The 12,205-nt window shown below is 39.7% G+C and overlaps 1 protein-coding gene across 2 annotated transcripts in view; it reads left to right on the top strand.

The window, feature by feature from the left end:
• The window catches only part of mgll (monoglyceride lipase), a 31,274-nt gene extending 22,493 nt beyond the window's left edge, over positions 1–8,781 (top strand). For both annotated transcript variants that reach the window (XM_034876929.1, XM_034876928.1), the window contains 4 exons: positions 1,984–2,094; positions 3,061–3,150; positions 4,723–4,938; positions 6,945–8,781. In XM_034876929.1, coding sequence (XP_034732820.1) covers positions 1,984–2,094; positions 3,061–3,150; positions 4,723–4,938; positions 6,945–7,061 — 534 coding nt within the window. In that variant the 3' untranslated portion in view covers positions 7,062–8,781. The remainder of the gene's footprint in view (positions 1–1,983; positions 2,095–3,060; positions 3,151–4,722; positions 4,939–6,944) is intronic.
• Positions 8,782–12,205: the final 3,424 nt, after the last annotated feature.

Below are 12,205 nucleotides of genomic sequence, written 5' to 3'. Positions count from 1 at the left end.
GGAAGTCCACCCACTGTCAGCAGACAGACACACAATACAAGTATTCATCCTCTCCTCCAAAGTTCAGAGAGAGAAAGTGTAAGGAGGCCTCTAATCAGCTTCTTAAAGAGCTTCTCTGTGCCAATTCTCTCTCTCTCTCTCTCTCTCTCTCTCTCTCTCTCATTGGAAACCACTGGACAAAATGTGCAGTGTGTAAAGACACTGCCTAGAAAGGGCTATTGTGCCATATACCATTGAGTCATCTTGCCATATTTAAACAGAATCAGATGTATTTAACCAAAACTTTGGGCAGTTTAAATTTTCACAGTTTATCTGCGAGTGTGTGTCTGGTTATTTACACATGGTTATTTCAGTAAAAGCCTGTCTTTGAGTATTTGTTGGAATATGTGTGTCTAAAGGAGAAAAAAGTGATGGAGCTGTAGCAAAGCCTCCTTCTCTAACTCTGTGTATGTTTGTGTAGGCATATGCAGTGACCGAGTGAGTGCTTGTGAGATTTTTTGTGACCTTTTTGTCATTGGCCCCAGCCTGATGAATATTCACACAAGTGACAAAGAATGCTCAAAAACAAAGTTGAAGCCAGTTAGTCTCCCACAAGAGAGACATAGACAGATTCACAAATGCAGAAACACTGTGCTCATGTGTATATGTCTACACTTGTACTTGTTGTGTACGAGAAGAGAACCCACGACAGAGTAAACCATGGCAAATTGATTTGAGTTTAGGCCGCCACAGAGCTGCTAATTATCATGGTCCGACATCACCGGATTTAAATCCCAATTCCAAATGTCATCATGGGTGCCAAGGTGTGACCTTGTGCTGCTGTTCGCTGCAGCTACACAGTGCATGTTGTGTGCTAAGAGCCGTGGGTTCACATTCGCATTTCTCTCCCAGTCTGTTTATAGCTTCAGCAACAAAAGAGCAGGGTGGAAAATCACGCCCATCCAAACAAAAGGGTTGTTTTATGTTCGTCTTGACCTCTGAAGAGTATTCCCACTGCTCCTCACATCACACACCAACTTTGATAAGACAGTCCCTGTCTGCTGTTACAGGCTCTCATATTTTTTTTCCCTCATTGAAACATGTTCTGTCTTCTGTTTCTAAGTATTCAAGTTGCTTTAATTTGTGTTAAACTTTTAAAACTACCTCTTGACCATAGCTTTAAAAAAAAAAAAAAAAACTTTCTTTGTAATTCTTCATCATCAGTCTGTCTGACTGGAATGCTTTATTTCTCACCATTTACTTTTTTACCTTTGAAGATCTGGAATGTCAAACATATTCTACCATTACCCTCATTTCAAGCTACTCTGTCTGTCAAATAAATTCCTGTCATGTAATAATGTAAGGCTAGCATTAAAAAAAAATATTTATTTAAATCTGAAACTATTTAAATGAACTGGAAGGCTGCCTGCAATACTGATTCACACAACAACCAATCAAAATGCTGTTAACAGGTCAAAGTTGGTATAACCAGGACCAGCTGATACTTACTATGGTCACATGACAGCACAAACAACAATGGACAGCAAACCGTTTGTGACATGGATCCACTGAAATGAGATCTCCATATTTGAATATTTTCTACATTTGTGGATTAACACATGAATCTCGAGTTCTGTTTATTGAAACATAAATAAGTTACAGATCAGTTGAATAACATTTACTGTTGTCTAAACCGCAGCAGTGTTTATTTGGAAATGTTTGCACAAACCACATGCAACCAACATAACCAAATTGTCAGCATAAGGTTCTTCACATCTTGTCTTTAAACTTAAAATCGTATGTGTCTGTTATTATGAAAGGCGTTACTTTTATGTAGCACATTGCATTAATTGTATAGATTGCTTGAAGCACATACGTTTTTGAATCAGTTTGTATAAATTAAGTGCTGCAAGAAATCAGAGATTTTGTATTCCATTTTTAGAGAAATAAACATCTGGTTCATCTGCATAGATAAATATATATTCTGTACTTTTTCTCACTCAGGGTGGTGCTATCTCCATCCTGACGGCTTGTGAGAGGCCCAATGATTTTGCTGGAGTGGTTCTGATAGCTCCGATGGTCCAGATGAACCCGGACTCTGCCACACCGTTCAAGGTGCCACACAATCGCTTGTCCACTCATTCCCTCCACTACTCTTTCCTTTTCCTCTTTATTTTCCACTACTCTTTCCTTTATAAGTGAGTCACACTATTCAGTCAAGTACTCAGTTAACCCAGAAGTCATTAATTTGTCTTACTCCACTCAGCCTTGCTGTGGGCAATGACTGAAATACTGTCACCTTTTGATTTTGTGTATTTCAGGGGCAAGAATCCGTGTAGGTGCCTTTTGAGGGCTTTTGCTTATCAAATCATAGAAGCAAGGTTGTCCGATTGTCAAGGCAAACGCTGAAAAAATCTGCATGGGATGAGAAAATACTTGTTTTTCAAATGATTAGCATTACAGCGCAATAAAAAGTACAAAGTCTTTGGAGGTAAGACTCCATTGTTATACTAATAGATTGTATATAGGGGTAGAGAATCATCATCAACCCCCTAATTAGAATCTAGACCGCGGCGGTGGCGACGAAGGAGCCCGGAGACCTGAACGAAATAGGCTGCAGAACGGTCAGCTGGAGTAGAAGACTGGAAGTGGAAGGGGAGGTGGAGGGTTGCACTCTTGGCCTGAAACGACAGCTGATGGCAAAGGGAGAAACTGATTTTAAAGCAGGGTTGTGACTCTGTGATTGGCCCTTGCAATTTGCAAACGCCTCCAACAGTTGATTTGATTTAGGTAGAGAGCATTGATTAAGAGTGAGGTCCTCCTGAAAGAATTTATGCTGAGCTACATTTCAATCAGGAGAGACTAATTTGCAGATACGCAACAGTTATACACAGCATGATAAAAATGTACAGTTATTTGGATAACAGCTGATTTGATTTAAGAGAGCACCGATTAACAAGTCTTCCTGAAGAATTTACGCTGAGCTGCATTAGAGAGCGATAGAAACATTCATCAGGGAGGTGTTGATATGTGAAAATAAACTGACAGGCTCCGGGTGTTTTGTTTTTTCGCGGGTTGCAGGTTTTTTTGGCGAAGGTCCTAAACCACATGGCGCCAAGCCTCACTCTGGGCTCCATCGATTCCAAATGGATCTCACGGGACAAAAAGCAGGTGAGAGACACATGTTGGTGTGTGTTTGGGTGGGGGAGCTGTGTTGTTAGTCTTATCTAGCCAAGTTTGTGTGTGTGTGTGTGTGTGTGTGTGTGTCTGTCTGTGTGTGTGTGTGTGTGTGTGTGTGTGTGTGTGTGTGTAAAACCTTGGGTTGGTTGTATTGTGTTATTTCTTATTATAAAAACAGATGCATGTACCGTGTCACCTACAGGAGAAGTAGACAAAATTGCTTGGTGTGTATTTGGTTGTGTGTGTGAATTGTCACACAAACCACAGAATGGACAAAAACACACATGCAGGTACGCCTGCACACCTCCATTTGCACGAGTTTGTGTCTGTGGATGTGTTCTGTGGTTTTTGTACTGTTTGGGATTGTGTGTGTGTACATCATACCTGTGTCGGTAAGTGTTGACACACCAAAGCTCTAGTAACAATAGAATCCCACACCCTGCTACTTCTGCTTCACCCAGTCTATTGGAGAAAGTAAACTCGATAGTCAAAGTGAAACTAGATACACTACACATCACACAAGGGGTGAATTGGAGTCTGGCCGTAGATACTTACTGTATGGTCTAGGTTTTGAGTTTTAGATTTCACCCATTCGTATCACCACCGCAACAGTAGATAGATGTATCATACAAGATTGGTTTGCATCGTACCATAATTACAAACAACAAGCAGATATGGCCTGATACAATAACAATAAATCATTAACCTTTTTACAAGGAACTTCTAAGCCTTCCATCTAAATATTTACTGTTGCTTTACCTTGTCACTGTGAGAGAGTGTGAAACTATCAGTCCAACAAAAAAGTTGATTTGTATGATGTAATTTATGCCTTTTTGTGATATGATTTTTTCTCAGTTTAGAAGAAAATATTTTCAACCTTAAGAATGTGTTTCTAAGTATCACTGACTCCTCTGAGCTGCTGAACAGGTTTTGTTGTGTCACATCTCAGCGTACAGTCATTTATTATTCAAAGAAGCTGAGAATGTGGCCTTAGAGAACCTGCTGTAGTTAGATTTGACCATCAGCTGTGTTTACAGTACATATAAAAGGAATAGAAGGTGTGACTTATGTGAGAGCATGTGTGGAACTTAAACGTATTAGAAAACAGGGCGTTTCCTCTGCTATTCTACTCTGGTTTAATCACAATCTACCTTCCGTGTCTCTCCCTGCTGCTGACTCATATTTTTTCTTCCATTCAAAGCCCTCCATTCATTTATTCATGATCCTTACTCCAATTTACCAACTTTCATGGTTTTCCCATTTCTTCTCATGGCCCTCTTTTCTCCAATGAAGGCTCTTATTCACATAGATTTCTTTCATATTTGAATTAAACTACAAATTGTATTGGGCTTGTTGAATATAGATGTGTAATACAAACATCCAGACCTTACACTTACACTTTAAATGTCCAACAAGAAATGTAGTTTCTCTGGTTACATTAAGAGATAAATGACAAATCAGAATCAGCCCTGCTTGGAAGGGAGATATGGGATAAACTTAAGCATCATCCATTTTGGCCCATAACTCTTTCCCTTCTCTCTCTTTCTCTCTCTCTCCTGCCAGGTGGAGGCGTATGAAGCTGATGAGCTGAACTTCCACGGTGGCATGCGGGTGTCATTCGGCATGCAGCTGATGGGGGCGGCGGCGCGCATCGAGAGGGAGATCCCATCCATCAGCTGGCCCTTCCTGCTCCTGCACGGCGACGACGACAAGCTCTGCGACATCAGAGGCTCCAAGATGATGTATGACAACGCTCCGATCTCAGACAAAAAGATCAAGGTGGGGATGGGTTGTTCACATTAAATATCATGTTAAGGATTTTGAAAAATGTGTTTATTAGTTTATTTGAAATTATTATTTTTTGTCAGTGGGACTGCCTGGTAATATAAGGTAAAAAAATGGAACAATCACATGACACAACTTGTGTCCATTTGTTCTTACTGTTCCTTTTTTTAAACTCAGTGTGTGACAAACAATAACAAAATATCAGGAAACAATGTATCCCACCACCGTCTTCTGACATTTCAAAATGTTGTATGAGAGGTCGCTACAGCTCGCGGGCAACAAAGTTCATGTTTTTGTGGCTCTTTGTGGCTACATAAAGTGCAGCTTCAAGCACTGTGTACTGTTGCCTTTGATACAGAAAAACCCAGTTTGTTTAATTGTTTCGTTTATTCATTTAGTTTATTCCACACATCATCCTTGTATCATTAAACAAAATTTCAGAAGATAAAATGATTATATGTAGGCCGCGTGAAATGGGGAACCCCAAATAAGCTACTCCAAGCACTTTCGACAGGGCTAGTTTAGTATACTCAGCTTATGGGCAGAAGGTTTTTGCCTTAAAAGTGTGGCAATAAAAGTTTTTGGATATATAAGTTTTAATCATTAAAGTGCATCAATTAATGAAACCTTTTAGCTAAAACTTTTACTCAGCCTTCTCAAACACACAACTACAGCTGGCTCCAGCAAGGGGCATTCACTGACAGACAGACTGGAGGCTGTTTGACCTGTATAGATCTTCCTCTTTGCAGAACGGTGTGTATCTCTGAAGAAGGAAGTTAACACTTTTTTTTGTCACATGGCTAATCGCATGAGGAACAAAAGATTTAACTGGAATGAGAAGCAGAATTGAAAAGAGACAAACCAGTTCCTGCACGTGCTTGTTTTTATTCGAATTGGTCCGGGTTCTTGAGCTGCATGGACTCCTTTATCACATGTCTTATCAAAGAAATGATTGGTATACCAAATGTTCACACATTTCCCTGTCGGTTTAGCTAAGCATGATGGATGTGAACTTTGACCCCTTACTGAAATTGGACTGCAATTAATTTAAAAGACGCTGGAGACTGAAATTTTACTTAGTGTTTTTCAAATATGGCTTAGATTTTAAATAATAATAACCCTTTCTGATAAACCAGTTCTGAATAGCTCCCTTGTTCATGGATCCTAGGGCTGCTCTATTATGGAAAAAAATCAATCACAATTATTTTTGGTCAACAATGAAATCACGATTATTTAACATGATTACTCCTTGACTTTTGGAAGAAAAAGAAGTTGACATTTATTGAACTTAAAACAGTAAAACAGTTACACGAATCAATGAAAAAAAACAGCTTGAACTAAAATTTCCCTTAATACTTTTCCCATTGGAACTTTTATGTCATTCAGAACGAAAAACAAAATACTAGTTTACATGCAAAACAAAATGTGCAAAATAATAGTTTTTTTTATTACATTGTTGAAATTGCGATCAAAGGTCGATTTATTGCAGAGCCCTAGTGGATTCTTTCTCTCTAGTCTATCCATGACATTACACTTCCAGGATTGCTCCGTTGCCGCCAGAAATTCTGCCGGATTTCACTCTTTTTGGCCGGATATCCGTTACCTTACGCTTTTTTTGTGTTGCGATTTTAAACTCAGGGGGAGGACTATGGTCAACTGATCCTCACATCTCTGCAGGGTTAATAGCTAGCTAGGTTGATAGCTAGTTAGACTATCTGTCAAATCTGAGTTTTCTGTTGCACGACTAAAACAAACTTTGAACGTACACATGTTTCACCAAACAAGTTCCATCCAAAGGCTACTTTGCGGCGGCACCGTAGCTCTGCCCAGTGCTTAGCGTCAACCAAAATGATTGGGATTGGTTTAAAGCCAATGCCAATACCAGAGCACGTTTTACTCCTGTCCGGGAATGCTGTGTGGACTAGCCGGACCCTCCTTTGCATTACTGTGGAGGAAGGTCTGGAAAATCTCTTTGACTCTCAATCATTGCTCCTGTTCAGGTCTACGAGGGAGGCTACCACGCCCTTCACCACGACCTACCAGAGGTGGCCGAGTCCGTGCTGAAGGAGGTGACCAGCTGGATCATTGAGCGCATTCCCGCTACTACATCACCATAACCGCAACCCCTCCTAGAAAAGTGACTATGACAACCCATTCAACGCTCCAACCTAGTCCCAAGAGGCCCGCTCATTTTCCAGTAGTCCGTCAGGCGTAACAATACTACTTCTACTACTACTACTACTACTACTACTACTACTACTACACTCTCTGGTCTGGGAAATACATTTTCTCAGTATAAAAAGTTTACTGACGTTATCCTCCAGGCACATACTGTACAAAAAAGAATATTTCCACCTCCCGTGTGTATCTATCAATCAGCCCAAGTTACACTGATTTAAAGTGGATTATGGGTTCAGAAACTACTTCTTCTTGGAGAAACTCGGCAGCAGTGAGTGGATTAGACCCTATTGAGGTGCAGCTCAAATTAAGTGCAGTTTAAGCTATATTATCCTGGGGTTTGAAGTGCAATAATGAAGTTTCCTCCTCCTCATTTATAGGCCCAAGCCAGATATATTAAGAAGTAAGGACAGATGTAATATAATATATGTTATTAATCCGCACAGTCACATTTCACTTTTGCTCATCCACCCTTAACAGACAGGTCAGAGGTCAGGATCAGCTGGAGAACAGCACATTTGGAGCTGCTGTGGTTTCGTGGCTGAGAGAATACTCAGTAGCTAGGTCCTCGCCCTGCTTCACTTTCTTCACGGTGTCAGCAGATACGTAACACTCAGTGGACGCAGTACAGGTTTTCTGTGAGACAGTTTTGTTAGTGCTTGCTTAGAAGCAGTCTTCCGATCTGGTAGCTAAGGAGTCACTGTCATCTTCTCAGAAAACATCTGCCAAATCTTATATGTCCCTTCCTAGATTACACTGTTGTAAAAGTAATTAAAAAAAAAAAAAAAAACTGTTGACATTTCTAGAGTCACTCAGAATCTTAAACTGTAAGCACATGTGATTGGGTGCATGTACAACAAATCCTCTTTTCTCCTGACTTTTTCTGCATCCTTCCCTGTTCTTTGGCCCAATGACAGATGCTTGGCACCAACACATTACATATGAAGATTGGTGTTATCGATCCATTTAAATCTACTCCTAATTTATTCATTTGGCATGTTGTTTGAAGTAAATTGTAAGATGGATCCTGGCAAAATATTTCAAGTCTAAAGTGAGGATTTACAACCAAAGGATTATTTCCCCTGCCACCTCCATTGATTGATCAAGTGACCAATGGACAAATTCCCATTCCATGTAAAGTAGTACACTTCTTTCATTGAGCCAGTTAAGAGTGTAGGGACATGAAGAGGATGCAGATCAACTCTCTCTCTGCAGGTGGGAAATAGAGGAAAAGAGCAAAGTTCAAAAGACCCCCCATGTGACCTTTGACCGTTTAAGGTCACAGTTGATTTTGCGTCATTCTCTGCAGCTATAAAATCATTAAGCTCAGACTTCAGATGAGGGCCCAGCTAGAAAATGATAGGGATCCATCTCTCTGTTACTATTAACAAAAGGGTAGATTTCCTCTTTCCACTCAGCATCTGTCATTTGGTGGATACTTTTATCCAAATCACCTTTAAATGATATGAATGTATGTATTTCTTGCCTGGGTGGCCACAGTGGGAATCCAATCCTCTCAGGACAGTGCTGTAGTCATCTTTTTGTTGAAAAGCAGTACGTTCTCTAGAATAGATTCCAGACAATGTGATAACAAAAGTGATATCACTGAAATTAAACTTCTGGCTTCAAAAACACAACTGAATATTGTACCCAAATCCCGACAGCAATCTAGTATATAGTCCATACATTAATGTTTACATACATTAGCTTTCTACAATGAAAAACTCTCTCGGAAGACTGATTTCAGTGTTGGGACATCTATATTCTCCACCTTCTAGCTACTAACATGAATGGTGTGGCTTAGGCTTTTTAATCATCTAAATCCCATCTACAATACAAGGAGTAAAGCAGTCAATCTAACATTTCCCCTTTCCTTTTCTATGTTCCCGAAGTATAAACCTGTCACTTCTTAGTGTTTGCAGCAGTGTGCAGCACTTTAAGTCAGCCCTGGCTTAAAATAGGTTTTCAAAGAAACCATAGCAATAATGTCAAAGTAGCCTATATTTTTGATAGCCATTAATTATAAGCTGTACAGACCGTTTAATATTGTCAGGTAGACTGTAATTAGCAGGTATTGTTACGCCCGCTAAGCCTTTTCCACCTATTCAGCAAGCATGACAACATTTCAGCAGAGTCAAGAGTTTTAAAGTTGCACGTGTTCAATCCACAACATCAAACATTGAAAGGGAGCAAGCATTTTGTTTGACATCATGCATGTCCTGTAGGTATTACATATTTTGCAGTTAGAAGGAGACTCATCTGTGTCCCCCTGGCGTTTTAGGAGTTTTCTCTATCACCCAGAGTTCAAAGAGACTCATGCAGAGTGTGTCGGGGAAGCACAGTGTTGTGACCGTTACTCAAGTGTAACTGTGGCAGCAGGCCGGCGGCAGTTTAAAAAAAATGAAATTCCTTTTAAATGTGTAGTAACCACGGTGATCACTACAAGAACAATAGAATTACATGGGTTTCTGGCATCATGCTTGCTCTGTCTCTCTTTCTTTCTAACTTTCCATTTCCTCCCTCTGCCTCTCCTTATCGCACCCCGCGTTACCCTGTTTCACAACCACCTTTTTTTTTTTTTTTTGTTGCTGTGGTGACCAGCGCTCTTTGTTCTGTCCATCATAGAGCCCCTTGTTCTACTGCTGATTATTACATCTTGTAATGTCAGCCACCCACACTGGCCCTAGTCTTTAATTATCAGTACTGGAACAGGTTGCATGACATTTGTCATTTTTACAGCTGGCTTTAAACCCATCAAATTACTTCAGGGATGCAAAACTTAATTTCTAAGTCTGTATGCGAGAGTGTGACCAATTTGTCTCCCGCTAACATGCCATGCAGACACTTTCCAGCTCTATTGTGTTTTGCTAGTTCTATCTTTATTTTCCTCTGATGTTTGCAAACTGTTCTCCGACCTTGGTATTGAAACAATGGAGTTGCATTGGAAAATTAGAGATTAATGAATTGAAATCGGCGGGAAGATGAAGGCAAGGCGAGCTTATATTGTATATTTCTTATTTACGCATATCAAAGTGCTTAGCAGAATGGGTAAAATGCACTGAATACGAAATACATCATGAGATGCTGGGGAAAAAAACTGAAAAAAGGAGAGAGTTGAGGATACAATTGCATCCTATTCTCCGAATGTCTCAGCCATCAGAAGACATTTTGTCAGAATGAATATCATGTTACACTGCCTTGGTTGCAGGCATAGATTGAGATGTAATGTATTCATAGGTCCCAGTGTGAGTCAGCTCCTTAACTTCAACCCCATATCAGAAGCACTTCAATCACAATCTCCTTCTGATTGAGCTGCAGCAGGCACAACACACATAACAGCTGCACATTCCCAGTTGTATTCAAACTGGTAATAGCACCCCTGCTGCACAATGGATTCAGACTTGCAGGATCCTATGTAACAGTACATTTAATAAGCTCTACCAATAAGACTACACAAGTGCACATACTGAGATGGAGTGAGAGGAGAAGAGAGAGAAAAAGAGAGAAAAGAAGCGGTCAGTAACCATGGCAGCACTTTCTTTTTCTCACCGAAATCACCCAGTAACAAATGTGTATTTGTTAATGGCGCAGGATGTGAAGCAGACGTTGCTGCACTTTCAGACCTGGTTGTCCATTTGGGTGCTCTGAGGGTTCCCTTTTTGTGAAAGCAATGAGATAAGAGAGCAAACAAGTACCATCAGCAGCTCACAATGAATAATTAGAGCTGCACCCGCTCACTGAATTCAAATCAGGAGGGTCTGCTATTTGTACTTAAAACACACTGTATCCATTTTTGCCAAGAATAAAAAGGTCTATAAGTGAATTTAAGGAGGAATGCACCACTTTTCCCCTAGATTTAATTTTTATTCATCTGTTTTAAAGGTGTGTAACCCCTGACCCTTTGTACTGCAAGCCTCCCCTGTCCATGCCATTATTTTGTTCCACTGGCTTCTATACTTAAACAAGCATGAATTGTATGCAGGTTTGCCATACTGTGAGAGCCATGTACAGATGTATTGCTCTGTTGATATGTTATAATTCACAAGACTGTTAATATCTTTTTTATTCAAGACAGACGTTCTATGATATGTAAGGGATAGAAAATAACAATGGCATGGAGTCTGATTGGTCTGCAGATTTTCTGACAAAGCGAAATTCAATTGGCCAGCCAGTTTGTGAATGGGGCTGTTGTTTTTTTTGTCTCAACTGTGTCTAAGAAAAGAGCTGCTATATATGATGGGGGACTAAGGGACACATGCCAGTCTTTCTGTCCTTGAGATTAAAGTGCAATGGGAAGATTCAGTGCACAGTTTGTGTGAATAAAGTCGAACATCAGGGCTCAAGTAGACAGCAAGAATTGAAGAGGTCTTCTCCAAAATGCTTTAAGTGCATAAAAAATATTTTTTTTCTATTTATCATCATTACGTCTGTAAAATACAGATCCAGGTTGTCACCATTTCCTTCCCTGGGATGTCAGTTACATACTAGTATATCAAAAAGTGACATTGAAAATGCAGATATCATTTTCAAATGGTTGACATTGCATTTTGGAACAAAACCCTTATTCAAATCTTGCTGGTTCTATCAACAATGTTGATTATTTTGATTTATTTGTAGTGGCCAGACTGGATTACTGAACCTAATTGCAATAGACGGTGTAGTAGCATAGGATTGATAACAACGCTCGATGAAAATATGGAAAGCCTATGTATTTTACAAATCTTTTAATTATCTTGCCGAATGTATTTATAGGAATTAATTTTATGTATAGGCTACAATATATTGATTACACATGACAAGGCACTTTTTATACCATAAACCAGTCATGTGATGTACTTTTTACTGTTGATGCTCAGCTACTTGAAGCTCTATAATACTTTTTGGGATGGAAACTGTTTCAAGGTTGTATGCACAGTCAGCATTCCCAAACATGTATGACAATGTTTCTGATATGATTTTGCATATAGAGTATTTTACTACTGTGTGGTGATGTCAGCATTGTGTTACAAAAAAGAAACTAAAGTCTTTGTGCAGTTTGTCTATTCAGAACTATACATGTTTAAACCATCTAATAATAAAAGGT

The sequence above is a fragment of the Etheostoma cragini genome, chromosome 7 (genome assembly GCF_013103735.1).
Source record: "Etheostoma cragini isolate CJK2018 chromosome 7, CSU_Ecrag_1.0, whole genome shotgun sequence".
Lineage (NCBI taxonomy): Eukaryota > Metazoa > Chordata > Actinopteri > Perciformes > Percidae > Etheostoma > Etheostoma cragini.
The sequence above is the reverse complement of the archived record's forward strand: the minus strand, read 5'-3'. Positions and strand labels throughout refer to the sequence as shown.